This window comes from Manihot esculenta, chromosome 10 (genome assembly GCF_001659605.2).
Source record: "Manihot esculenta cultivar AM560-2 chromosome 10, M.esculenta_v8, whole genome shotgun sequence".
Taxonomy (NCBI): Eukaryota; Viridiplantae; Streptophyta; class Magnoliopsida; order Malpighiales; family Euphorbiaceae; genus Manihot; species Manihot esculenta.
The window spans coordinates 8787317-8812927 of NC_035170.2; the positions used below are offsets into that span (position 1 = coordinate 8787317).

The 25611-nt window shown below is 35.7% G+C and overlaps 2 protein-coding genes across 3 annotated transcripts; one reads left to right on the top strand and one right to left on the bottom strand.

Moving 5' to 3' along the window:
• Nucleotides 1–1050: 1050 nt before the first annotated feature.
• On the bottom strand, nucleotides 1051–4180 carry LOC110624133 (mitotic-spindle organizing protein 1B-like). 2 transcript variants are annotated; one of them, XM_043960608.1, is made up of 2 exons: nucleotides 3767–4180; nucleotides 1051–3088 (listed from the first exon to the last, which is right to left on the bottom strand). In XM_043960608.1, the coding sequence occupies exon 1, from the start codon at nucleotides 3988–3990 to the stop codon at nucleotides 3772–3774; it is 219 nt and encodes a 72-aa protein (XP_043816543.1). In that variant the 5' UTR covers nucleotides 3991–4180; the 3' UTR covers nucleotides 1051–3088; nucleotides 3767–3771. The 2 variants fall into 2 exon arrangements, 1 of the variants encoding a protein (XP_043816543.1); XR_002489394.2 differs by lacking the exon at nucleotides 1051–3088 and adding an exon at nucleotides 3126–3437.
• An 8215-nt stretch (nucleotides 4181–12395) lies between these two features.
• LOC110623906 (multiple myeloma tumor-associated protein 2 homolog) lies at nucleotides 12396–24946 on the top strand. Its single transcript, XM_021768928.2, has 4 exons — nucleotides 12396–12543; nucleotides 13128–13217; nucleotides 20225–20492; nucleotides 24532–24946. The coding sequence occupies exons 1-4, from the start codon at nucleotides 12501–12503 to the stop codon at nucleotides 24800–24802; spliced, it is 672 nt and encodes a 223-aa protein (XP_021624620.1). The 5' UTR covers nucleotides 12396–12500; the 3' UTR covers nucleotides 24803–24946.
• The last annotated feature ends 665 nt before the right edge of the window (nucleotides 24947–25611 follow it).

Consider the following 25611-nt stretch of genomic DNA (forward strand, 5'->3'; position numbering starts at 1 on the left):
ATAAGTTTGTATAATCACGTTAACCAAACAGCAGTTTGAATAGAGTAAGATTTGAAAAAAACATATTAGCACTTTTTGCAAGATGAACATAACAGAATAGCTGTCTCAATAAGGACATGCCGCTAGCTGAGAAAATATTAAAAAATGATACATGAAGTGCCACATATACAATTATATTTAAATTTTTTTTTTCAATTGAATAATTTTTTTTTTAAATTTAAATTTTTAGAATATGGTACTAAAATTTAAAGTCTAAGATTAAACCATAAAAATATATAAAGATCAAAATTTTTAATGCTATTAGACCATATATTTAGGGGTGAGCATTCAGTCGGTTCGGTTTAAAATCGAACCGAACCGAATAAACTGAAAACTGAAATTTTAGTGTTTATAAAAACCGAACCGAACCGATTTTAATCAGAAATCGAATCGAACCGAACCGATCTGATCGATTCGATTCAGTTTGATCAATTTCGATTTTTAATATTTTTTTATTTTTTACACTTTATTTTTAATATTTACAAATTTAATTAAAATATTTTAATCTATGATTTAATTTCTCCATATTATTGAAAAAACATATTATTATCACTAATCGATTCAGTTCGATTATTTTGATTTTTTCTGATCAAAACCGAACCGAACTGAAATAATCAAAATTTCTAAAATTAAAAATCGAACCGAACCGAAATATATAAAAAAATCGAACTAAATTTTTAAATCGATTCGATTCGATCGGTTTTTTCGATTTAAACCAAATACTGCTCACTCCTACATATATTAACACAATATTCATTCCTATTATAAACTCTAACCCAAAATATTTAACACAAAAAATCATAGTATAAGATTACCAGTTTAATGAACATAAATATACAAATATATAAACTTAATTATATAAGAGACTATACCAAATTTTTAAATAAAATTCACATACCAAAAGAATTAAACTATATAATAAGATCAGTTTAAAAATAAAAATGTCAATCATCTTTATCCAAATTAAAGAAACATGAAAAATTAGATATTAATAAATGGAAAATTAAGTAAATAATAACTTATAGTTACAGACATCTAAGACAAAAATAAATACCAAAAACAACTTAAATCACAATAAATAAGTCACAAACTAAAGGTACTGAAGGAGCCTGTGAACAAAAGAAATAAAAATAAAATGAAATAAAATTCTACTATATCTATTTAAAATTTGAAGGAGGCCATTTGGAACTAGGACACTAGACGATGGATTAGTAAAGTTGGGCCTTCGACAGCCGACACAACTATCCATATTTCCAAATTCCGGGGACAATAGAAGTAGATTCAGTTAAATTTTAATGACAACTTCAGAAGCAAAACATGAAGCCTAAGACGGATCAATCATTGATCTCCAGGTTATAGAGTGGACATAACACAGAGTATCACGTAATCTGATCTCTTGTGCTAGTTACTGATTTTTAAAGGGAAAGAAAATGTCTAACTGCTGGAAGATAACTTTTGAAATGAGAGAAGTCATAAATACTCGATTAAGATCAATATTGTCAGCAGATACTAAATTACCATAGGGTACTACCTTCTCTCTTGAATAAACCACGTCATCTAAAATTTTCCATCAGAATTTATCTAAAACTATACCATTAGGATCATCAAGAACAAGGTATAATATCGGCTAAAAAATCAAATTTATCCCCGAACCATAAGTCGGTCTAAATTTATTCCTAAATTATTTTAAAAAGGCCAAATAAGGTCAAATTGACTGAGGAGAACACACTAGAAGATGATTTTTAGCATTTTTTGCTCCTGTTGTATAGTTCAAAAGCAAATTTAAACTTTTTGCCAAATTATATCTTTTAGGAAAGAGATTCCTAATTCTCAATATTGATAACAATAGAATACCACTTATTCCTTAGGTGGAAACTAAAGGTGAGTATTGGGTTGATTTGGTTTACCGATTAAACTAAAAACCTATTTATTAAAATTATAAAAATCAAATTGAACCGATTTAATGAAAGAACTTAATTGAATCAAACCAATTTTTTCAGTTCGATTTAGTTCAGCCATTCGGTTTCTTCCCTTTCATTTAGAGAAAGGAAGAATCCGGATTCAATGAATTGTTTCCACTACATGCATATTAAACAAAAAATTAATAAAATCTCAGAAATTACAAATTCAGACCATCCATAGAGTAACTCTCAAAAAATTTCTTCAAGAAATTATAAAATCTCAAATCACAACTCAAGAATTTAATTATAAATCCACAAATTACAAATCTAGCATTCACATCCACATCTACAAATTACAAAATCTTAAATCACAACTCAAGAATATAATTACAAATCCACAAATTATAAATCTAGCATCACATCCACAAATTACAACTCAATAACTTTATTTCTTTGAGTATATGAAACTCTTAAGAAATGGAAATGCAATCCCAAGCAATGACTACCTTGGAGACAATAAAACATAGACCATAGTCGTTTTTCTGTGTTCGCCAACCGACGAGAGCCAGCAACAGTTTCGGTTTTTCTGTGTTCGTTGGAGCTAGTGACTGTTAGTGTTCTTCTTCTGTGTTCGCCGAGAGCCAACGACAGGGGAGAACAAGTGTGAACGAGAATGAAAACAGAGAAGGGAGCAAGCAGAGGTGAGAGCGAAAGAGAAAAGATGAAAACAGAGATGAGAGCAAGAGAGAGCTCCAGATGCAAGAATGAGAGCAAGTCAACAGGATAGCAAGAGTTGGCTTAGGCTATGTCAATTGGCAATCCACACAAAGGAGAAGAATGAAGAGGTTGGAAAGAAAAGAATCGCTGACTCTGAGAGGCAAAGAACTTTTTGATGCAGATAAAAGCTACGCTTTTGATTGTAGTATACAAACATCAAATATTATGACTAATTCAAATGTGGCGAGGAACTTCTTTTATAATTATGTCAAGGACAAATTAGCTTCAGATGGAGTTTGCTAGAGATGAACTAGTTTATGTCATGGATAGCTTCAAGTCTCAATGCAGTACAAACAGATCCAAATTAACTTTCCTTATCAACAGAAACTTGTCTTTGTTTTCTAAGTCTTCACAAGTATTAAATCCTTTCACTGACAAGAAATGCCATAGCATGAGAGCAGTTCAAACTTCAAATAAGTGACAATTGATTGATTTTTCAGCTTATGAAATCCAAAATTCCAATAGATGTTTCAGTAACATTCAAATGCATAAAGTGCTAGTTCTACTTGTAACCCCTAATTCACCAAGCTCAAGCATATAAATAAGGCAGATTTTTGTTTTGTTACAACTAATAGAAAAAGATAACAGTGAACCAAAAAGAACACCAGATATGCCAGGGATAGAGAGTTCATTGAGAAAAAGGTAACAGCAAGGATGATTTTCAGAGAAAATTTTCACTTCCTCAAAACAAGAACAATATCACCGGAGAGAAATCATTTCCTGAAAAAAAAAAAAAAAAAAAAACAAAGAACGACAACTGTGACTTTCATGGCAATTGATTATAAACTAACAGGACAATGATAGGATGATAGGAAGTTAAAACTAGTCGCTAACGGATTCAACCTGGAGTAGAAACATCATCTTTACACTAGCTTTGGTTTTCTATTACAATACATTAAAACCCAACAATTTTACATTAACTATAATTGCAAATCTACAGTACAATTCCAGCAACATCTTCAAAACACCAAGAACCAATCACGAATTCTCATCATACACAGCCACGGACAAAAAAAGAAGAGAAAAAGCAGATGCTGAGTAGCAGAAACCTGTTTTAAGGAGCAGATGGAGCAGTAGGGGTTGGTGGTGGGCAAGAGTCTTCTCTTCCGAGTTCTTTTACAACAGCAGCCAAAGCCTCGGGATTTAAACCCAAATCACACAAGGCAATGAGTACTGAAAGCATGTGTCGATCGAGCCCAGTGTCCAAAACGTTTGACATTTGAAAAGCTAATTCCAGCGATTCTCGCGCGGTCTTTGCAGCTTCTGGATCCATGCCAAAATCTTTCCAATCTGAACAGAATAAGCTTTTTGCTCAACTCGAGTACTCCACAGAATCAAATTAATTTAGGTCAGATCTTTCCAAGTGTAAATTGACAAAAGAATGATTTTAAGCTTCGATGTGAGGGAGAAAATTCGAAGCTCAATCCTTGTGAGAACGGCTAGGCCTACTAAACGGGATAAAATAGTATATATTTTTTTTAACTTGTTAAGTATGTTTTTTTAACTACAATAATAATAATTAACGTGGCTTTTAAAAAAATAATTTAAAAAATGAGTTAATTCAGAATTAAATTAAAATAAACTTGATATATTAACTTATTGATAAAATTAAAAAAATTATAATAATATTATAATTATTTTTTAATATTATTAATTTTAATTTTAAAAAATAATAAAAAACTGTAACCTTTAAAATAATTTATAATTATATTATAAATTTTAAAAATTTATCAATTAAATTCTAACTTTTTAAATTATAATTAATTATATTATAAAGTTTATTAACATAGCAAAATGACATATAGTGACGTGTTAAATAATGTGATAATTTTGTATATTATATTATATGGGTATTTTATTGAAAAATTTATTAAAAATTTATTTAAATGACTATTTTAAATAAATTGATAATTTTTTTAAAATAAATTAAAATTTAATGCTTGTAATAAAATAGTGATTTAAGTTTATTAACTATAAATAAAAATTACCCTAATTTAATTCTTAAAAATTAATAAAAATTCCAGTTCGGTCTATATATCTTTTGAATTTAATTGTTAAAATTTTTGTAACAGCCCGGAAACCGATACCCCTCTGTAACGGCCCGAACCGCCACCGGCGCTAGGATCCAGATCGGCTTAAGGCCGCCGGGACCCGTAGCAAGCCAAACATACATACTATTACCTGGTCAAATCCCATACATGATTAAAAACTTAACCATAAAAACATGAAAACTGAACATACACCAAGCTTGATCCGTATGCTACAACATAACTGTGAACATAAACTTCCCCATGCTAGAGCCCTCATCAAATGCTCTAGCTGGGTCAACATTACATACCACAAGCCTGGTTCTCAACTCAACATAAAAACATTACATAACCATGCATCAACGGGGATTAACCAGTCTATAGGGCCAAGCACACTCTAATCCATAAACATAAACTCTACTATCAGTTTCATACATTATCTCAAATTACATTACATCAACTTATATTACATGTCCACTTCTAAAACTACCAAACATAAACATAATCTAAGCTATTACAACATGCATATCTGAACCTTGACTTTACCCTGCAGCCTCTGGACTCTGACTTAAACCTGCAACACTGGGGTTAGGGGAAAGGGGTGAGCTAAAAAGCCCAGTGAGTAGAAACATAGAAAACAGTTCATTAATTACATGCTTTCATGAATGCGTCATAACACAAGTAATTCACATCACTTTGTCCGTCTCGGGGCTCATGCAGATAACTATTCCCCACGGAGTGTTTTTAGAGAGTTCCTTTGAATTGCTAGCATCTTTACTCTCAAGGATCGGACATGACCCCAAAAATCCCTCTGTCGGTGCCCGGCTCCCCCAAAGGAGCTCACACAGGACTTACACATACATGACGGGGTACCTAGTCCACAGAGAGCTCACAGTGACTTTCCTATATGTACTTGTCCGGCTCTCAAAGGACTTACCCAAGACTCAATGACAGATATGGGCTATTGGAGTCGCCTTGGTCCAAACCTACCTCAACATCAACATGAAATAATGCAATGCAACATATTCGTGAACTAGTGCAATCAACCTACTATACATAATCATGATGCATGAACATGCTTTAGGCATTAGATTTTGTGCATAAAAGATTAAGTTTAGTTCTACTCACCTCCTGGCAGACGCCGACTGACTCTGCACCTGCTAGCACTAATGGCCTCCTCGGCCTCTCGGGTCCGATCCTACACAGGTGGACTCGAATGAGGTGCCAAACACATTCTAACAACTCATAAACAACTCCCCAAAAACCCCTCTAAACATCACTTAAACATGCATAGAAAACACCCAAGAAACGGCTGGACAGGGCACTTTCGGCGGCACCTTCGGCGGCCGAAAGTCCCTTCCAGAGACGAAACTCGGGTAGGTTCGGCGGCAGGTTCGGCGGCCGAAACCTCAGGACAGAAACGAAAGTCCCTCCTTCGGGGGCACATTCGGCAGCCTAAAGACTGCCTCCCATGCAGGTTCGGCGGCCGAAACTCCTTTCGGCGGCCGAACCTGGTCCCCTCTGGACGACAGGTCCGATTCTGCCAAGCCAAAAACCAAACTCAAAACACCCCAAATCCTTACATACTCTCTCCCCATCATGCATACTCACTCCCACAAGCATAAAGGAGCATAAACTAACATAAACTCCTCAACACAAACATCACATAACATACATTGGGCATAAAACCCACATAAACCTTAAACATGCCTTTCTACCCAAACTCAACCATCAAACTCTATAAAAACTTACTTAAAACTTCATTAAACATAAGGAAAAGCAAGGATCTACACTAACCTCTTGAAGATCGAGGGTGGTGTGACCCCTAACTCGGAGGTGTGGAGAATCCAAGCTCCAAAGGCTCCAAGCTCCCAAAACTCCTTTTAAGCTTTAAATCTTCAAACACAAGGGTAGAAATCATGAAAAACTTGGGAGATGGGTAGAGAAAACACGAAAACGACCAAAGGAAGGCATAAACTCACCTGAGCTCGAGAATGGGGAGAAAACTCACCCATTTCCGATCTGAGGGCCCTTTATAGGTGGCCTGGTCAAAGACCTTCGGCAGCCTAACGTGCCCCCTAAACTCATGCATGTTCGGCGGCCGAACTTCACTTTCGGCGGCCGAACCTTGGCTCGTTCAAACAAGACTTTCGGAGGCCAAAGGCGCTCCCGAAGCCTTTCCATGTTCGGCGGCCGAACTTCACTTTCGGCGGCCGAACCTGGCAATTGCCTCCTTGGTCTTTTCCTTTTCAAAACTCAATTCATTTCCATTTAAAACCAGGAAATCAGTAAAGACATTTGAGAAAACACATTTTACCCCTTCTAGAGAGAGATCCAACACCCTAGATTCCGCCGGAAGGCAGGAATCCCGATGCCGGATTCTAGCCGGGTATTACATTCTACCCCCCTTACAAAAACATTCGTCCCCGAATGTTAAAACAAACAAACAGGCATCTGAAACATAGCATCAATAAACAAGCAAGCAAATCCTAAAGCTTCTCTCCAAAGAGAGACACCAAACGCTGGAGTAAGAACTCCCAGGTTCCTAAACTCCACGAGCTTCTGCTGCGCTACTCTGATCCTTCTCTATCTTCCTCCTTCTCTGCTCTTACTCTTCTCTTCTCATCTTTACTAACCCCAAAACTAACTCTAACTCTCACAGGTAGTACCCGAATTTCCGATCTATCTGGGAAAACAAACCGCTCCTACTAGCTGTCCCAATAGATCATCCATCCTACATGGGAACACCTGCCCTTGGTAGTGACCTTGTTTAACAGCTTACAGTCGTTACAAAGTCTCAAGGATTCATCCTTCGTTTCCCACAACCATACTGGAGCAATCCAGAATGAGGTACTAGGTCGGACAAAACCCCTTGTCTACCAAATCTCACCTCTACTCTACTGCTACCTCTCTCTATGCAGGCACCATCCTATAGGGAGGGAAAGAAATGGTTCTGTGTCCAGACACCACTCCTATACCAAACTCTAACTCCCTGACAGATGGTAAACCTGACAACTCGCCTGGGAAGACATCTAAGAATTCGCTCTAACAGCTGGCACTGAGGCTGGTTCCCCGACCCAACTACTAACTCTCCAGCAAGAACTAGAACCCTCTGATAACCCCTCCTATGCACCCTACGAACCTTACAGGCTGACATCAAACCTCTAGGCATCCCTACCGTGTTCCTTCAGAAGAAAACCCTTAGCCCATCCTGTCCTATGAGCCTGACTACCTTGTCTCTGCAGACCAAGATAGCACCGCGAGTAGAAAAACCAGTCCAACCCTAAACTGACGTCCAGACAGTCAAGTCTAGGACCTCAATGTCGGGTGGAAGGCATCTACCCTCAACTGTCATAGAACTGGACCGGCAGACTGACTCTGCCACAGATGAATCACACGAGAGTCTACTGTCCAAAGAGAACACTCTAACCCAGAAGCTATCAACTCAACCTCTCGGCGGCTCCTAGAGCAACTAAAGAAAGAGAAAAACACTAGGGTTCACAAAACATACACATCAGAACATTCAAAAGTGAGCGTACCTGACGCCACCATGTTTGATGTGTCTGCCTCTTGCTGAGCTTGGGTGAAGATCCGAGCTGAAGCTGACGGACCTTCTCCATGGGAACCCTCAGAAGAAAAGGCTGACCCTCTTCCTCTGCCTCGACCACCAATCTGACACACGGCTGGAGCTACTGGCTGAGACTGTACTAAACGGGGCACAGTAGGACACTCACGTGCTATGTGTCCTTCCTGTCCGCACCTATAACAAGCTGTCGTCCCATAACGGCAGACTCCCTTGTGCGGCCTTCCGCACCTCACACATCCTGTGGTGTCTCGACCAGAACTCGAACCACCAAAACCCAGACTGGCCTTCAAATTCTGCCAAAACTTCTTCTTCGACCTTCTGAGGCCTCTCTTCCATTTCTTACCTCTCGTGGCAGCTGTACTTAGAGTGGAGGGATCAATCCCTCCTGAACCCGAGATCCTGGAATCCTGGGTTTGAGCATCTTCCTGGGAATCTCCCATACCTTCTCCAAACATAGCCACATCCAAACTCATATCTCTCCTCTGAACATCCATCTCAGGCTCTCTCATACTAGCTGACATCCTCCTTAGATCCATACCTTCTCTGCTTGCATCAAAAGACCTCCTAGGGTCCCTTGATGTCCTCCATCTACTGACTCCCCACGACTGCGCTCTCGGCAGGGTAGGGGGAAAGGTGTCCATACCTTCCCTCTCTGACGGAACTCCTGTCGATTCCACAGATCGACGAGTACCCCACATCCTGACTCCTCTGAAGCACACACACAAGCATGCAAACAACATCAGCATCATACGGTCCATGTGGAAACACATGAACCTACATCATACATACATAGCATACATAACATGTCATACATCATAGCATTTATGCACATGCATGAAATCATGGCATATCACATCATCATAGCAAGACAGGACTCGACATCCTATCCTAGTGGACATGATTCTACTCTTAATCTTTCTTAATGTGCTTGCCCTACTAATACAACCTCTAAGCCAACCTCTTTCCGATGTGCAACACACCGTACTCTCGAGGCCCAAAGCTCTGATACCATTCTGTAACAGCCCGAAAACCGATACCCCTCTGTAACGGCCCGAACCGCCACCGGCGCTAGGATCCATATCGGCTTAAGGCCGCCGGGACCCGTAGCAAGCCAAACATACATACTATTACCTGGTCAAATCCCATACATGATTAAAAACTTAACCATAAAAACATGAAAACTGAACATACACCAAGCTTGATCCGTATGCTACAACATAACTGTGAACATAAACTTCCCCATGCTAGAGCCCTCATCAAATGCTCTAGCTGGGTCAACATTACATACCACAAGCCTGGTTCTCAACTCAACATAAAAACATTACATAACCATGCATCAACGGGGATTAACCAGTCTATAGGGCCAAGCACACTCTAATCCATAAACATAAACTCTACTATCAGTTTCATACATTATCTCAAATTACATTACATCAACTTATATTACATGTCCACTTCTAAAACTACCAAACATAAACATAATCTAAGCTATTACAACATGCATATCTGAACCTTGACTTTACCCTGCAGCCTCTGGACTCTGACTTAAACCTGCAACACTGGGGTTAGGGGAAAGGGGTGAGCTAAAAAGCCCAGTGAGTAGAAACATAGAAAACAGTTCATTAATTACATGCTTTCATGAATGCGTCATAACACAAGTAATTCACATCACTTTGTCCGTCTCGGGGCTCATGCAGATAACTATTCCCCACGGAGTGTTTTTAGAGAGTTCCTTTGAATTGCTAGCATCTTTACTCTCAAAGATCGGACATGACCCCAAAAATCCCTCTGTCGGTGCCCGGCTCCCCCAAAGGAGCTCACACAGGACTTACACATACATGACGGGGTACCTAGTCCACAGAGAGCTCACAGTGACTTTCCTATATGTACTTGTCCGGCTCTCAAAGGACTTACCCAAGACTCAATGACAGATATGGGCTATTGGAGTCGCCTTGGTCCAAACCTACCTCAACATCAACATGAAATAATGCAATGCAACATATTCGTGAACTAGTGCAATCAACCTACTATACATAATCATGATGCATGAACATGCTTTAGGCATTAGATTTTGTGCATAAAAGATTAAGTTTAGTTCTACTCACCTCCTGGCAGACGCCGACTGACTCTGCACCTGCTAGCACTAATGGCCTCCTCGGCCTCTCGGGTCCGATCCTACACAGGTGGACTCGAATGAGGTGCCAAACACATTCTAACAACTCATAAACAACTCCCCAAAAACCCCTCTAAACATCACTTAAACATGCATAGAAAACACCCAAGAAACGGCTGGACAGGGCACTTTCGGCGGCACCTTCGGCGGCCGAAAGTCCCTTCCAGAGACGAAACTCGGGTAGGTTCGGCGGCAGGTTCGGCGGCCGAAACCTCAGGACAGAAACGAAAGTCCCTCCTTCGGGGGCACATTCGGCAGCCTAAAGACTGCCTCCCATGCAGGTTCGGCGGCCGAAACTCCTTTCGGCGGCCGAACCTGGTCCCCTCTGGACGACAGGTCCGATTCTGCCAAGCCAAAAACCAAACTCAAAACACCCCAAATCCTTACATACTCTCTCCCCATCATGCATACTCACTCCCACAAGCATAAAGGAGCATAAACTAACATAAACTCCTCAACACAAACATCACATAACATACATTGGGCATAAAACCCACATAAACCTTAAACATGCCTTTCTACCCAAACTCAACCATCAAACTCTATAAAAACTTACTTAAAACTTCATTAAATATAAGGAAAAGCAAGGATCTACACTAACCTCTTGAAGATCGAGGGTGGTGTGACCCCTAACTCGGAGGTGTGGAGAATCCAAGCTCCAAAGGCTCCAAGCTCCCAAAACTCCTTTTAAGCTTTAAATCTTCAAACACAAGGGTAGAAATCATGAAAAACTTGGGAGATGGGTAGAGAAAACACGAAAACGACCAAAGGAAGGCATAAACTCACCTGAGCTCGAGAATGGGGAGAAAACTCACCCATTTCCGATCTGAGGGCCCTTTATAGGTGGCCTGGTCAAAGACCTTCGGCAGCCTAACGTGCCCCCTAAACTCATGCATGTTCGGCGGCCGAACTTCACTTTCGGCTGCCGAACCTTGGCTCGTTCAAACAAGACTTTCGGAGGCCAAAGGCGCTCCCGAAGCCTTTCCATGTTCGGCGGCCGAACTTCACTTTCGGCGGCCGAACCTGGCAATTGCCTCCTTGGTCTTTTCCTTTTCAAAACTCAATTCATTTCCATTTAAAACCAGGAAATCAGTAAAGACATTTGAGAAAACACATTTTACCCCTTCTAGAGAGAGATCCAACACCCTAGATTCCGCCGGAAGGCAGGAATCCCGATGCCGGATTCTAGCCGGGTATTACAATTTTAATATTAATAAAATAACTCATTCAGTTAAACTTTAGAATTTTAGTTGAAAATTTAAAATTTAACAAATTAATTACTAAATATTATAATTATTTGCAAATAAGCTTTATATATTCCCAAATTAATAATTTATACTCATTAATTTTAAATAGCTTATATTCGAACAAATAAAATGAAAATTAAAAAAAAAAAATTCTAAACCTACGAGAAAATGAGAATGAAAAAGTTGAATAGTTAGGGAGGGGCTCTTGAAGCTTGAATATGGATGAATAGTGCATTTAAATTAAATCCTTGTTTTAATTTAATTTTATTATTTTTTAAAGAAAAGATATTAAAATTTAATAAATATGGAAGATTATTTTGTAAAATATAATTTTTTAATAGTTATAATATTTAAAAATTAATTTATAAAAATATAAGGATGAATAGTAATTAAAAAAATATTTTATTAATAAAAAATGCTAAATTTTAAAATAAAGAATTAAATTAGAAATTTGATTAGAATTAAGAATTAAATTGTAATTAATAATAATTTTTTAATAATATGAAAGGAAAATTTTCATTTTATTAATGAGTGTAATTATAAGAGTTTTTTCAATCACAAATTAAATTATAAGATTCAATTGAAAAAGTACAATTGCCTTCCGGAAAAAAATTTGAAAAAGTAGTAAGGACTAGGTAACTTTTTGTAATTTCTTAAATATATATATATGTTAGGTAGGTATTCAGCGGAAAAGAGAACGCTGTCGTATTATTTTTCTTCCTTCGGTCCTCGAGTCGGTCACAAGCAACGATGTATCATCCGACCAGAGGTGGCGTCCGTGGCGGCCGAGATCGTAAGCGCTCTTCCCCGCTATATTTATATTGTGAATTCAATTGGAATAATTCGGAATGTTGTGATTCCAAATTTAATCTTATTATCGTTTTTTCGGATTATTGTGATCTTTAGGAGCTAAGCCAACCATGTTTAGGTCAAATGTTAATATCTGAGTTAACTTTTGGCATGCGATTAGTTGATTGAACAGCGAGTATCTGAAATTTGTATAATTCTCTTAGGAGCTCCTCATTCAATTCAGTTGGGATTCCTTTGCTTCATTCTTAATTATTTATTATGCAAAAATACTACTAAAAGATATTGCTAGCTTTCTTCTTTTTCTTCTTCTTCTTCTTCTTCTTTTTATGAAACAATAGTAGCGGTAGTTTAATTGTATTATTTTTAATTGTATTAATTTTTTTTGCAGTTTAAATTTATGATGGGTGTTAATTAATTGTCAAACTTTATCTTTTGTGCGTTGCCGTGGGCAATTTTGACTTGTAGTTACATCAACCATGTTAAGCTGTCCAATTTACAGAATTTTGTTGGGAAGATTTTATTGAATATATATATGCTTTCTAACAATTATGTGTTTGTTATGTGCAGAATTTAGCTGGGATGATGTTAAGGTTGATAAACATAGGGAGAATTACCTTGGTCACAGTATTAAGGCCCCTGTTGGAAGATGGCAGAAAGGTATGCTGTTGTCATGCTCATGCCCAACCAATATTTACTATTTCAGCATGGGAATTTTCTGTTTTGCTGTCACATAATGTACTCTGTAATTGGCTGTATACTGTGTTTACCCTTCTCTAGTATTGCAAGAACTATTTAGGTGTTTTGCTCCTTGTTGCTGGTTTTTCTAAAATAAATTTCCTTTTTCTACAAGTCATATTTTATTTAATTCTACATTCTTCAGACTATTCCTCTACATTCTTGACACTATTCCTAATTTAAGAAGAGGTAGGGAACTGTTCCCAGTATTTTCTGGTTACATTTTTCTTTCATTTAGTAAAAATAACTACAGTTCAGTTAAAATTTCATGGAAATAGCTCTTGTATAAAAGGAGGTTTTAAGGTTGTTTTACTTTCTTTGGCATCTTTCTTTATTTTTGGTCTCGCCATATTTGCGCTTAAGAGGATGGCAGATGATTATTAGCAATAACTATGGATCACTGAAAAATCACACTGGAAATGAGAATTATACAGCCAAGACTTCTTCATTCTGATCACTATTCAATCATATGCACTTCAATAATGTCCTTTAGCAAATTTTAATGAACCAAATTTTATGTTTCCATATTTTCCATCAAAATATGTGTTTTTATTGATACAATTTTGAACAGAAATTCCAGAGAGATATTTGTTTTTGGTCTGCCCATGTTGCTGCTTAAGTGGATGGCAGATGATTATTACCAATAGCTATGGATCAATTGAAAAATCTCATTGGAAGTGATAATTGTGCAGCCAAGAGATACTTTCACTTCTGATCAATACGCAATCATATGCACTTTATTAATGCCCTTTAGCAAATTTTAATGAACCAAATTTTATATTTCCATTTTTTTCATGATTGAATGTGTTTTTATTGAGACAATTTTGAATGAAAATTCTAGAACATCTCTCTATCAATTTTCTAGTTATACATACTAGAACATCTCTCTATCAAATTTTCTAGTTACACATACATGTTTCTACATATGGAGTATTTGAAATATATTTTTGTGCATCATTTAAGTGGATCATTGTGAAGGTGCTATATGTTCCCAGAAAATTGTACAGTCATATATTAAAAACTGCTTGCTGATAAATTTGGATGGGTCCTAAATGTTTAGCATCAACCAACATTGCACTGAAATAGGAGTTTTAGGTTGGGGTTTCAGAGAACTTTTTATTGGTTGATCAGCAACATGTTATGGTCCCGAGTCACGGATCGCGTCATGGGATAATTGATAGGAAATGAGCTCATTGGAGGAAGCTCTTAACACCTCAAGACTCAAAAAGGAGAGAGTCTCAATCTCACAATTCTTATGATAAATCTGCTTGTTTTATTGAATAAAATAAAGCTCCTTTTATAGTGGTGGTTCTAATATTTCTAATCAAAGTTGAAGTCTAATACAAGCAACTATTAGATTTAGGATAAGATCACAGAAAATAATAAGATAAGATAATGAAAAATCTGAAAAGAAACTACTAGATAAATAAAATCGGTTTGTTATGGATGTAGGCTATCTATTATCCATAATTTCACTCTCCTCCTTGGAGCTTGTTCTCAACCTCAAATGTAGGATATGTAGCATGAAAATAAATGATAGGCTTCCATGTAGCTTCACATTCAGGACAAATTGCCCACCACCTACTACTTTCCAAACCCGAGTGTCTGGATCAAAGACAACTTCACTTGAAACTAAATCAAGTTCTTTTAAAACATGATCTACTACCCGCTTTTGTAGATCTCGGAATGTAGGATGATAATATACTATTTGTGCCATCGCACGATAGAAAGTCGAGTTTGTCATTTTAGAGCACCACAAATACCTCTATCTTCTCATTCGCTTGTTGACCAAAATTTGATTGGTTGCATCTATCTTGGCTAGAAAGTCGAGTTTGTCATTTTAGAGCACCACAAATACCTCTATCTTCTTATTTGCTTGTTGACCAAAATTTGATTGGCCGTAGCTCGATCTATCTTAGCTTTGATTCAATTCCTTATTGAATGTTCAAACTAGTTTAGAAATCTGACGAACTAAGTCATCCATCAAATTATTGCATGAAAAAATTCAACTGATTTTCTAGATTTGTTGAAACACCCACGGCGACAGGCTCTGATACTACGTTATTATGGTCCCGGTCACGGATCGCATCATGGGATGATTGACAGGAAAGGAGCTCATTAGAAGGAGCTCTTAACACCTCAAGGCGAGAGAGTCTCAATCTCACAATTCTTAGAATAAAAAGGGTTTTATTGAATAAAATAAAACCCCTTCTATAGTGGTGGTTCTACTACTTCTAATCAAAGTAGAAGACTAATACAAATAATTATCAGATCTAGGATAAGATAACAGAAAATATGGTAAGACAAGATAATGAAAAATTTTAAAAGAAACTATTAGATAAATAAAATATGTTGGTTATGGATTTAGGCTATCCATCATCCATAACACAACAGGGTGCAGGTTGGACATTAAGGGAGATGTTGTGGGTCCAATTTAGCCACTTTGTAAAGCAGAGATTTTTTCTATGCTCCTTGATGTTCAAAGTCCACTTTTTTGTATACCTATGGCAATTTGGTGACCCTAGTATTCTGATAATTGTACATTATATCTAAAGTAGCGATGAGGTCTGATTGAACAGAATTATCTTGGCAGATGACTCGACATTTATCTGGTTTCCTTTTCATTTCTTGAGATTTCTTTCGAGTTATGTTGCATTGGTGATTTTTTCAACTATGTTTGCTCATTTGAGAGATGGAAGTTAAATTAAGGCAAGCTGTCAGACATTCAGTAATAGGAGGGTGTATAACAGCTGCATTACAGCAAAGATCTTTTCTTATTCTTATTTTGTGCTCATCTTTGATGGAACTGTCAGATATTTGGGATATAAGTAATGGGGCATATAACAGCTGCATTAGGGATGGCAACGGGTAGGGTACCCGCGAAATTCAGGGTATCCAAATCCGAACCCGATTATATTTACAAAATCCGAACCCGTCCCAAATCCGTTTAATATTTTATTTTTACTATCCGAATCCGTCCCGAACCCGTTTAACAATACCCGCACAATACCCGAACCCGATTTTTTTAATTCAATTCGATGAGAAAAACTGCCAAATAAACTACACCTAACAGTTGCACAACCCAGCAGACCCAGCAGTGTGTTCAATAACAAGAACCAGCAACTCAGCAACCCAGCAAATAATGATTTATAATCATATAATCAGATTAATTCCATAAATTCTAAAAATCAACAGTATTACATTAATCAAATAGCAAATAATTAGATTTTTTAACAGTATCCAAATAATTAGATAAATAGTTCCTAAATTCTAAAAATCTTTAATAGCAACTAAAAATTTTTCAAGAACATACACATAAAAGATCTTGATTATCAAAAAATTTAATTGTAAACCTGAAGAGAGTTCCAGGAGATGTCGCCGACGCCGATTGAGGAGGGGAAGGGTTGTCTCTAGCATCAGTGAAGTGGAGGAGAGAAGCGTCAATTGAAAAGAGTAGATGTCACCGACTGGAGAGAGAGAAGGAGATATCGCCGATGCCGACCGGGGAGAGGGAAGAGTTATCTCCAACTGGGAAGTCGGAGATGTCGCCGCTGGAGAGAGAGAAGGAGATATCGCTGACTGGGGAGATCGCTGACTGGGGAGAGAAAGGAGACGTCGCCGGTGCCGACTGGGCTGCCGGCAGTCGTCAGTGAAGTGGGGGAGAGGCGTGACTGAGAACTATGGGAAGGGAAGCGAGGGAGAGAGGCGCCGACGAAGAGAGGAAAGCAGAGTAAAATGAAAAAAGGAATTAGGGATTAGGGTTACTTCACTTAGTTTTGTTAATATAGCTAATCGGGTTCGGGTAACGGGTATCCGAGCACCTATTCCCGAACCCTACCCGAATCCGAGACGGGTAGCATTTTTCAAATCCGAACCCGCCCAAATCCGTTTTGTAAAAACCCAAATCCGTCCTAATAGGGTTTGGGCGGATCGGATACCCGCGAAAACCCGCCCGACTGACATCCCTAAGCTGCATTATAGCAAAGATAGCTTCTTGTTCATTTTTTCCTCCTTTTTCAATGCTACTACTTGGAGCTTTTATACCCAATTCTTTTCAACACTATCATGAGCTGAGAAATAGAACATAGCCACAATTGTGTGCAATCTCTAACTGCCCTTATCATCTTTTCTTGAATCTCAACATACCAAGGATGCATGTTATGCAACTTCTTATTAACAAATTTGGACATCATTTGAAATCAAGGAAAAGTTGAGGGAAATGAAATTTTCTCTCTCTCTCTCTCTCTCTCTCTCTCTCTCTCTCTCTCTCTCTCACACACACACACACACACATGCACACTAAATGCTGTCTTGAAACCTCCGTCATGATTTTTTTGTTTGGAAAAATTATTAGGAAATTTACTATTTAGTTCATATGTCATGAGAAAACTCACTAGTTGGTTCCTCGGTTTTGAAAAGTACATTATAACATCCCTAATGTTTCAAAAAATCTACTAGTTAATCCTTCCGTTAGTTTTAGTTGTTAAATTTTTTACTATTTAGTCCCTATAGTTTGGAAAAAATTTATTAGCTAATCCCCCAGTTTTATAAGAAGTCTACTAATCAGTCTTTCTGTATTGAGGGTGTTTTAGACTTTTTTACAATATTTAATTACTAAAGTTAATGGAGAAACTAATTAGTAGATTTTTTAAAACGTCGGGAACATTTTAATGTATATTTCAAAATTGAAAGACCAATTTGTGAGTTTTCCCATAATACATGGACTAAATAGTAATTTTTCGAAATTATTATTTAGTTCCTATAGTTAGTGAAACAAATTACTTAACACTTGGTTCCTTTATTTTCAAAAACACATTAGTTATTGCCTGTCTTTTCACATCATTAACTATTTAGTCCCTTCCATAAATGCAAGGGCTAAATAATTGTGAATTTGAAATTGTAGGGACTAAATAGTTGTGATTTTGAAATTGTAGGGGCTAAACAGTTATGGTTTTGAAACTGAAGAGATTGAATAATTATGTTTTGCAATTGCACATGCTAATTAGACCAAATGACATTTTAGTCATTTCACATTATTCATGGCTAACGGTTTGAAGAGATAAGGATTAAATAGTTAACAATTTGAAAATACAAGGACTAATTAAGTTTTTTTGGAAAATAAATAGACTAATTAGTTAGTTTTACTACATCACATGAACTAAATAGTAAATTTTTTTTCTTTTTTTAATTTGTCCTATGCATAACAGAACCAAATGATGAAAAAGGATTCATGTGGCCAACTCAAAGTAATTTGTAATTAAGAACTATTTCTTAATTATTGTACAAACCTTGTAATTGACAATGAAAAAACCAGTCCCACTTTCTTGGTGGCTGTAATTTTTGTAATATATTCTGAAAAAATATTCGGAAAGTGAATTTGTTTTAAAATATTATTATTGTCATTCTTCTTTCTATTTTTTGATACATTTCTTTGAGGTTTATGGTTAGTGGATCCATCAAAGACTTTTTGATAAAGCAATCATAAATCTGTAATTATGAATTATAGAAATGAAAATGGAAGTTTTGATGTAAAAGAATTGTGATATATTGATTGATGAACCCTAGAAACCTGTACTGAATACAAAAAAAATTGAAAACAAATTAAAGTACCAGGATAGAATCTCCCGAGCAGGAATCCCCTTCTGCCTCCAGGCTAACAAACTAGATGGAAAAGAAAAACATTTGCTCCCTCCCACCACAAACCTTTCTTGCTGCTCTCTGCCATGTGCTTTGCCAAGAAACTCTCCGAAAGGTTGTTGCTTGTCTGGTTAATTAACTGATTCTCTTCTGGAACCTTCTTTCGTATTCTAGACTACACCATACATGATTCTTTGATCTCTCCTAGAAACATTGAGAAATGTTAATCAATTGGTATACACTAATTTCTCTGGTTTTTTGGGCCTAATAGCTTATTGCTTGACCTGAAATAATTTTTGATTTCTGCCTTTTGGAAAATTAGTTTCATAGCCATTTTTGTGTAACTTTGTGCCTTAAATTCACTAGGTTTTGGAGTCTCAGAGTAATTCTTACACTGCTAGAAGAACATGAGATAGACATGGAATAATAGTGTCTCATCTTTCTCCTTTATTAGTAAAGATGTAGCCCTTTTAGTTATTTTCCTTCTCTTCTATTGTTTTCCTTCCCTTCTAAAAAACTTAATATGGTATTAGAACCTAGAGAAAATTATGGGGGTTACTCTTGCTTATCTCCCTTAAAAAATTCTAGGATTCTTCTAACTATTCTTCTCTCCTCCATGATTTGAGAGCCAAGGGTTGAAGTAGCTACTCTCTTCTTAATTTCTTATCCTTTGTTGGAGCAAGGGTTGAAGTTCTCACTCTATTTTTTTTTCTCTTTCTAAAGCTAAAGCTATGGGTTTGAGTCTCAAAACCAATTCTCCTTCTTATGGGTTTTAGTCCCTAAACTCTCCTTCTCCCTAAATCTTAATTCTAAAAACCTGTTCTTTTAACTCAGCTTTCGATGAGACAAGGGAGCCTGGCCAAGTTTGTTGCTGCCTCTTGAAGATGTTGGTAATCCTTCTTTGTTGCTAAACCTGTTGCAATGCTCGAAGGATAATTTTTGGGTCACTTTTATTCTGCTGGTTTTACTTGTTTGTTACTTAAGGGGTTAGTCTTTGGATTCAATAAGAATCTCATCAAGGAAAATGTCAGAATTGATGAGATTTTCCTTAAATTAAGAAGAAAATTGCACCTTAATTTAGGGATTATCTCCTTAATTTAAGGGATATATCTTCCTAAATTTAAGGATCTACATTTTGGTAATTTCTCATTGTAAATATGCACTATGTACCATGTAAGGGGATGGAAATTGAATAAAGATGTAGCCCTTTTAGGTTATTTTCCTTCTCTTCTATTGTTACCCTTCCCTTCTTTTTCTTTTTCTTGTAATAAAAACTTAACAATTATTTGCAGGGAAAGATCTGCACTGGTATGCCAGGGGCAAAAATTCTGAGAGTTCAGGTAAAGATGCCTTACAAGATGAAATAAAAAGAATTAAGGAAGAGGAGGAGCAGGCCATGAGAGAGGCACTTGGTTTAGCTCCAAAGCGTGCTAGCCGATCTCAAGGGAATCGGCTTGATAAACACGAGTTCTCTGAACTCGTGAAGCGAGGCTCTACAGCAGAAGATTTGGGAGCAGGGCATGCAGAAGCTGCACGTGTTGATGGTCTTGGTTTCTCAAGGTATTTTTTTTTCTTCTTTACATCCCATGGTGAACTATTCATTTTCGTAAAAGCATGAGTTAAATACTGACCGACTTGCATGATATACTATGGGCTGTATCATTGATACAATAAGGTTGCACTTGAACCCCTTTTCTGTTCTCTTTTCTTGGCAAAAGAAAAAAAAAGAGGAGGCTTAGCAATGAATAGCCTTCTATGTTCAACACCGTATAATGTCTTATGGCCAAAGCCACGGTCAAACTTGTATGTAAGTGCATGTTTTTGGGGACATTTGGTACATCCTCAAGTCAATATAATCTTTGGCAAGGTTTTGTATACTCATTTTATCATTTTTGGATTTGTACTGTGGTTTTAGATTGCAGTCATGGTCATCAAAAATGGAAATACACCTGAAATGGTTTATCACTCTGCATTTTTGAAAAATTACTAAGTTTATGAAATTAATTTTATATTTAGAAATATAATTAAAACTAACTAATAAACTAATATCATAGTTGTCAAATTGAGATTCGAATCGAGAATCGAATTCTTCATTTCATGAATCAAGAATCAAATCGAATCATAAGATTTACTAAAAATTCCAAAAATCAATTAAAAATAATGTGTTTTAGAAATAAGTAAAAAATTATCATAATGATATATTTTGATAAGTGTAGAGTTATCATTTATTTAATTAGAAATATTCTTCATATAGAATAATATGTATTTATTATGTTATATAGTTTTAATGTTATAAATTATGTATTAGAATTGTAGACAATAGTTATCATTATACATAATTAGATATACTGAAAACTCCCATTTAAATTTGATCAAATGATTAAATAGTAAAAAAGATAGCAGGTTAGGATATTATTAATATAAGTTTTCATAAGTTGACAATTATAATTAGTTAAGTAAATTAATTAAAAAGAAAAAAGAGGGGGAGAGAACATAAAAGTTGGTGAAAGAAATTAGCTAAGAAAAGGTTTTATATATACTTTTTAGAGCAAAAATGAATAAGGTCTTAAATTTTGAAAATATTAGATCTAACAAACTCTTTATAAATAATTAATTGAATTGGGTAAAAATTCGGTCAATTCATATTGCTTCACAAATTTCACGATCAATTTTTTTTATTTTTTCACAATTCATATACATTTGCAATTTGCCCTATAGATTTGAATCGCTAGAATATAAAATCAAATTGAGAATTGTAGGGTTTAGGTACACTTAAGATACACCCCATAGATCTGAATCGATCTGTTGGAAAATTGAGTTAAACCCTAAGATTCTAACAACAGTGCTATGTAGTAAAGCATAAATATATTAAGTAAAGACATTAAATTCATCATTATCAGATGTCATTAGCATTAATCAACTCAAAATCAAAATAATTTAGTAGATAGTAAAAAAGCTAACCTATTTCTCAACAAAATGAATGTTGAGGAAGTCTTTTATTATCTTAAATTTGATCCTAGGACTGGAAGTTGTGATCATTTCAACATTAGCTTGATGATGTTGATACCATTGTAATGAATTAATACCTTAGCTATAAAACTAAGGTAAGCATTAAGCAACTAAACATTTATTTTAAAATTAGGTTGTAATCTTGCTTAATTTTTAATTTTATGCAGGGGTATTCAGTTTTCGGTTTAAGAAAATCGAACTGAAATAGTTTGATTGCTTCTTTTTGGTTTTAAACTGTTTGGTTTGGCTTTTAATTTTTAATAAATTTGGTTTTTAGGTTAGTTTAGTTCGGTTTGGTTAATTCGCTTAAAGTAACCGAATTAACTGAATCGACCGAGCAATTTATTATTCATCTATAGCAATCATTGCTTCATTCAAACCCCTGCTCCTCTCTTTTTATGTTCACACTTTACAATTCACAAAGTTTGCTGCTAGAGACTCAAATCCAAATCTTTTGATCTGTTGATCATCTCGCCTTTGGCACGTCTGGGTTCTTCATTATTCTTCATCTTGAGTCTCGATTGCTAGACTTTCTCCTATTAAGTGTTATTCTATTCTTCATCCTCTCGATCGTTACTTTCTAGATTTCTCTTTCCTTATCGCATCTCTTCTTTAAAGGCGACCGAAGGTGATGGGGGCAGATGAAGTGACGAGGACGACCAAGGTGACAAGGGCAGGCGAGATCTTCAAACGTCAATGCCTACACCTAGCAAGCCACGATTAGAACCGAACCGATTAAATGCTTTTTCTTAAATTTATGAAAAATAATTTAAAAGTTAATATTATAATTACTTATTTCACAAATATTATGACCTCATTAATGAAATTGCAGAACAAATTTATTCTATTCTTAAAATTACATCAATTTTTTTTATTAATGTATACCCTATGCCCATTAAATTGACTTGTTAATGCTTATCTATAATAATTAGGATAAGCAACTAAGCGATAAATTTAAAATTAGATTTTAAACTTACTTCTACCTTCGTCCTACAATAATTGTCATTTTAGAGAATTTTTTATCTCAAATTATCTAATTATCTGTTTCAAAGTAACATTAATTTTTATTTCCATGTATACCTTTACTAGCTTTCAAGTCATTTAATGCTAATATGTGAAAAAACATGACCATCTAAAAGATATTTTATACAAATTATTATAAATTTTTCTGAAATGAAGGCTATTAATTAGTTTTATTGGTTTTGGCATATAAACCGTAAACCACAGATATTGTGGGATGGAGGTAGTATTTAATTATAAAAATTAATTTCAATAGTTAATTTGTCTATATAACCTAATTAATTAATTGAATAACTGTTTTATTTTATTTAAAATCACATCATCTTTTTTCTTCAATTTTATCTTGCCAAAGCCTAAACTTATACTTGGCAAATATTATTAAATCTTAAGACTTTCTTTAATATATTTTCTACTTATTCTCTTATTCACCTAAAATTGATTAAAACATAGCTAAAAATTAGAAAAAACAAAAACAAAAAAAACTTCTTGCGCTTGCTTCACTTGAAAATTACATGGACTATTTGATGATCTATGCTTGTTCAAAAGTTTGTAGAGAAATGAATTAGGATTTTTTCTTAATGTGGAGAAATTTGAGATAAGGGGGAAATGGCAGGATGCGTAGAGAGATACCGATCTGAATGTGCAAGTGAAAATAGCCTACTGCACCCCGCCCAACCCAAAAAGAGAAAAAAATATATAAACACCCCCCCCCCCCCCCCACAAAAAAAAAAAAAAGAGAGGGTAAAAGGGATTCCTTCTTGTGTTCTTCACATGAATATTGTAAAGAAAATCTGAAGATTCTAACCCAGAAAAGAAAATAACAGCCATTACTTTTATATAGCTTTATTGGCCTTTATGGCTGCAATTATAAAAATCCATTATATAATGGGGGTAACAGTAATGCTAAGCTTATTTTCCTTTTATCATGCAATGGTCATTATTTAAAACTATGATTTGTGCCCTGTTTTTGCGAAGCATGGTTGGTTGTTAATTTGCATATTTGCATATTTGCCAGAACTGATAATTACAAGACACGTATTTAGTATTTAGTACTTATAGTTGATAATGATAAAATAGGCATTTTATGTCAACTTGGATCAAGCACATCCCACACACAATTCTTTTAGGCAGGGAAGGGACATGCAGAAACTTTTTTTTTCCCCTTTTTTTAAGCCCTTGGATAATTTTAGAGACACTGTTCATGGAATTTGCTGCTTTGTCTTGACACATGGTTGATGCTTTTGTTCTAGAGGGGTGGTCAAATAACTGATACACGATGTATGATATATGCACGAGTGGCTTGGAGAATTTACGTTGCAACTTCTGGGGACCAGTATGAGATGCTTTTACTGGTGTGCTTTGTCTGCCCCGTTATTGATTAATACAGGTGTAACTAGTACTGTTGCTTGTGACTATAACTAGCCATTGATATCAGCTGGGCTGTGGGATCACTAAGGCTATCTTTTACAATATCAAACTTAATTTACATTGTCCCCTCTCTCTCTCTCTCTTCCATGTTTTTAAGCCTGGTTCTCTTTTTAAATATTTCTGGCTTGAATTGTTACTGCAGAGCACCCCGCCCTTGGGAAGACCCAAGTACTCTTCCTTATAACCACAGGGAAGCGTCGCCTGAGCCAGTGAAGGAGGATGTGCGTGATTCATTACCCAGTAACTCTGGAGAAGGCGAAAAGGAGGATGAAAGCAGCAGAAAGAAGAGGAGGCACGAGGAAAAGAAACATGAGAAACGTGAAAGGCGTGAGAAACGACGTTCATATGATTCAGATGACAGAAAAAAGCACAAGAAAGACAAGAGGAGGAGGCATGACTCTGACTCTGAATAAACATTGGAAAGTTGTTGATTCCTTCTGTTTCGTGATACATCACAAGTTGCCTGTGCTATCTCTGATTTGTAATAATACACTTATGCTTAAATTGTATTGTTGTTCAACAGTTTGAGATTATATATTTGCTTGGCCTGTGAAGAAGTTCCTCGTGCTTTTGCCTAATGGGAGCAGGAAAAAGGAAAAATTTATGGTCACAAAACTCAGAATGAGAAGGGCGCCATTTTGGGATCCTCAATTGAAATGGTAATTCTGTGTCATGCACAATTTGGAGGGCAATTGAAATTGATGTTAGGGAAATTCTATTTAGTTTTGTGGCTTAATGGATTAGCTTAGTTCATTTATTTAAAAATATATTAGTCTATAGTTTTTTAATTTTTTAATTTTATAATTTTTAAAGGGATAATAGAGATATGATTTAACTAATTAAATTGTTTTTATAGTTTATAAATTAAAATAAAATATTCGTATAATTTATTTTTATTAATCATAAAAGATAACTATTTAATTTAGCGGTTAATCAATATATTAAATTTTTTTAATTCCAAAATTACTCTACTCTTCCTCTCTTAAGCCTCTTACAATTAGCCGTGAAGTGAACAACCCCAGTGGAGGATTATACTGTGGTGGTAAAGTGCCATTGGCAAACCAACAATCAATAAGCAAATCATCTTTCTTGGGACTTCGCCACGGTCCTACCTCCGCTTTAACATTTTCTGGAGAAGAAATCTTATATTCTTACCCTGGATAAACATAAAAAAAACATGTATACATGATTCTGGATAAACATAAAAAAAAACATGTATACA

Coding starts and splice junctions, on each gene's coding strand:
- LOC110624133 (XM_043960608.1), bottom strand. CDS start 3,990: ATGGATCCAGAAGCTGCAAAGACCGCGCGAGAATCGCTGGAATTAGCT.
- LOC110623906 (XM_021768928.2), top strand. CDS start 12,501: ATGTATCATCCGACCAGAGGTGGCGTCCGTGGCGGCCGAGATC. Junction 13,218..20,224: donor TGTTGGAAGATGGCAGAAAG/GTATGCTGTTGT, acceptor AATTATTTGCAG/GGAAAGATCTGCACTGGTAT. Junction 20,493..24,531: donor GATGGTCTTGGTTTCTCAAG/GTATTTTTTTTT, acceptor TTGTTACTGCAG/AGCACCCCGCCCTTGGGAAG.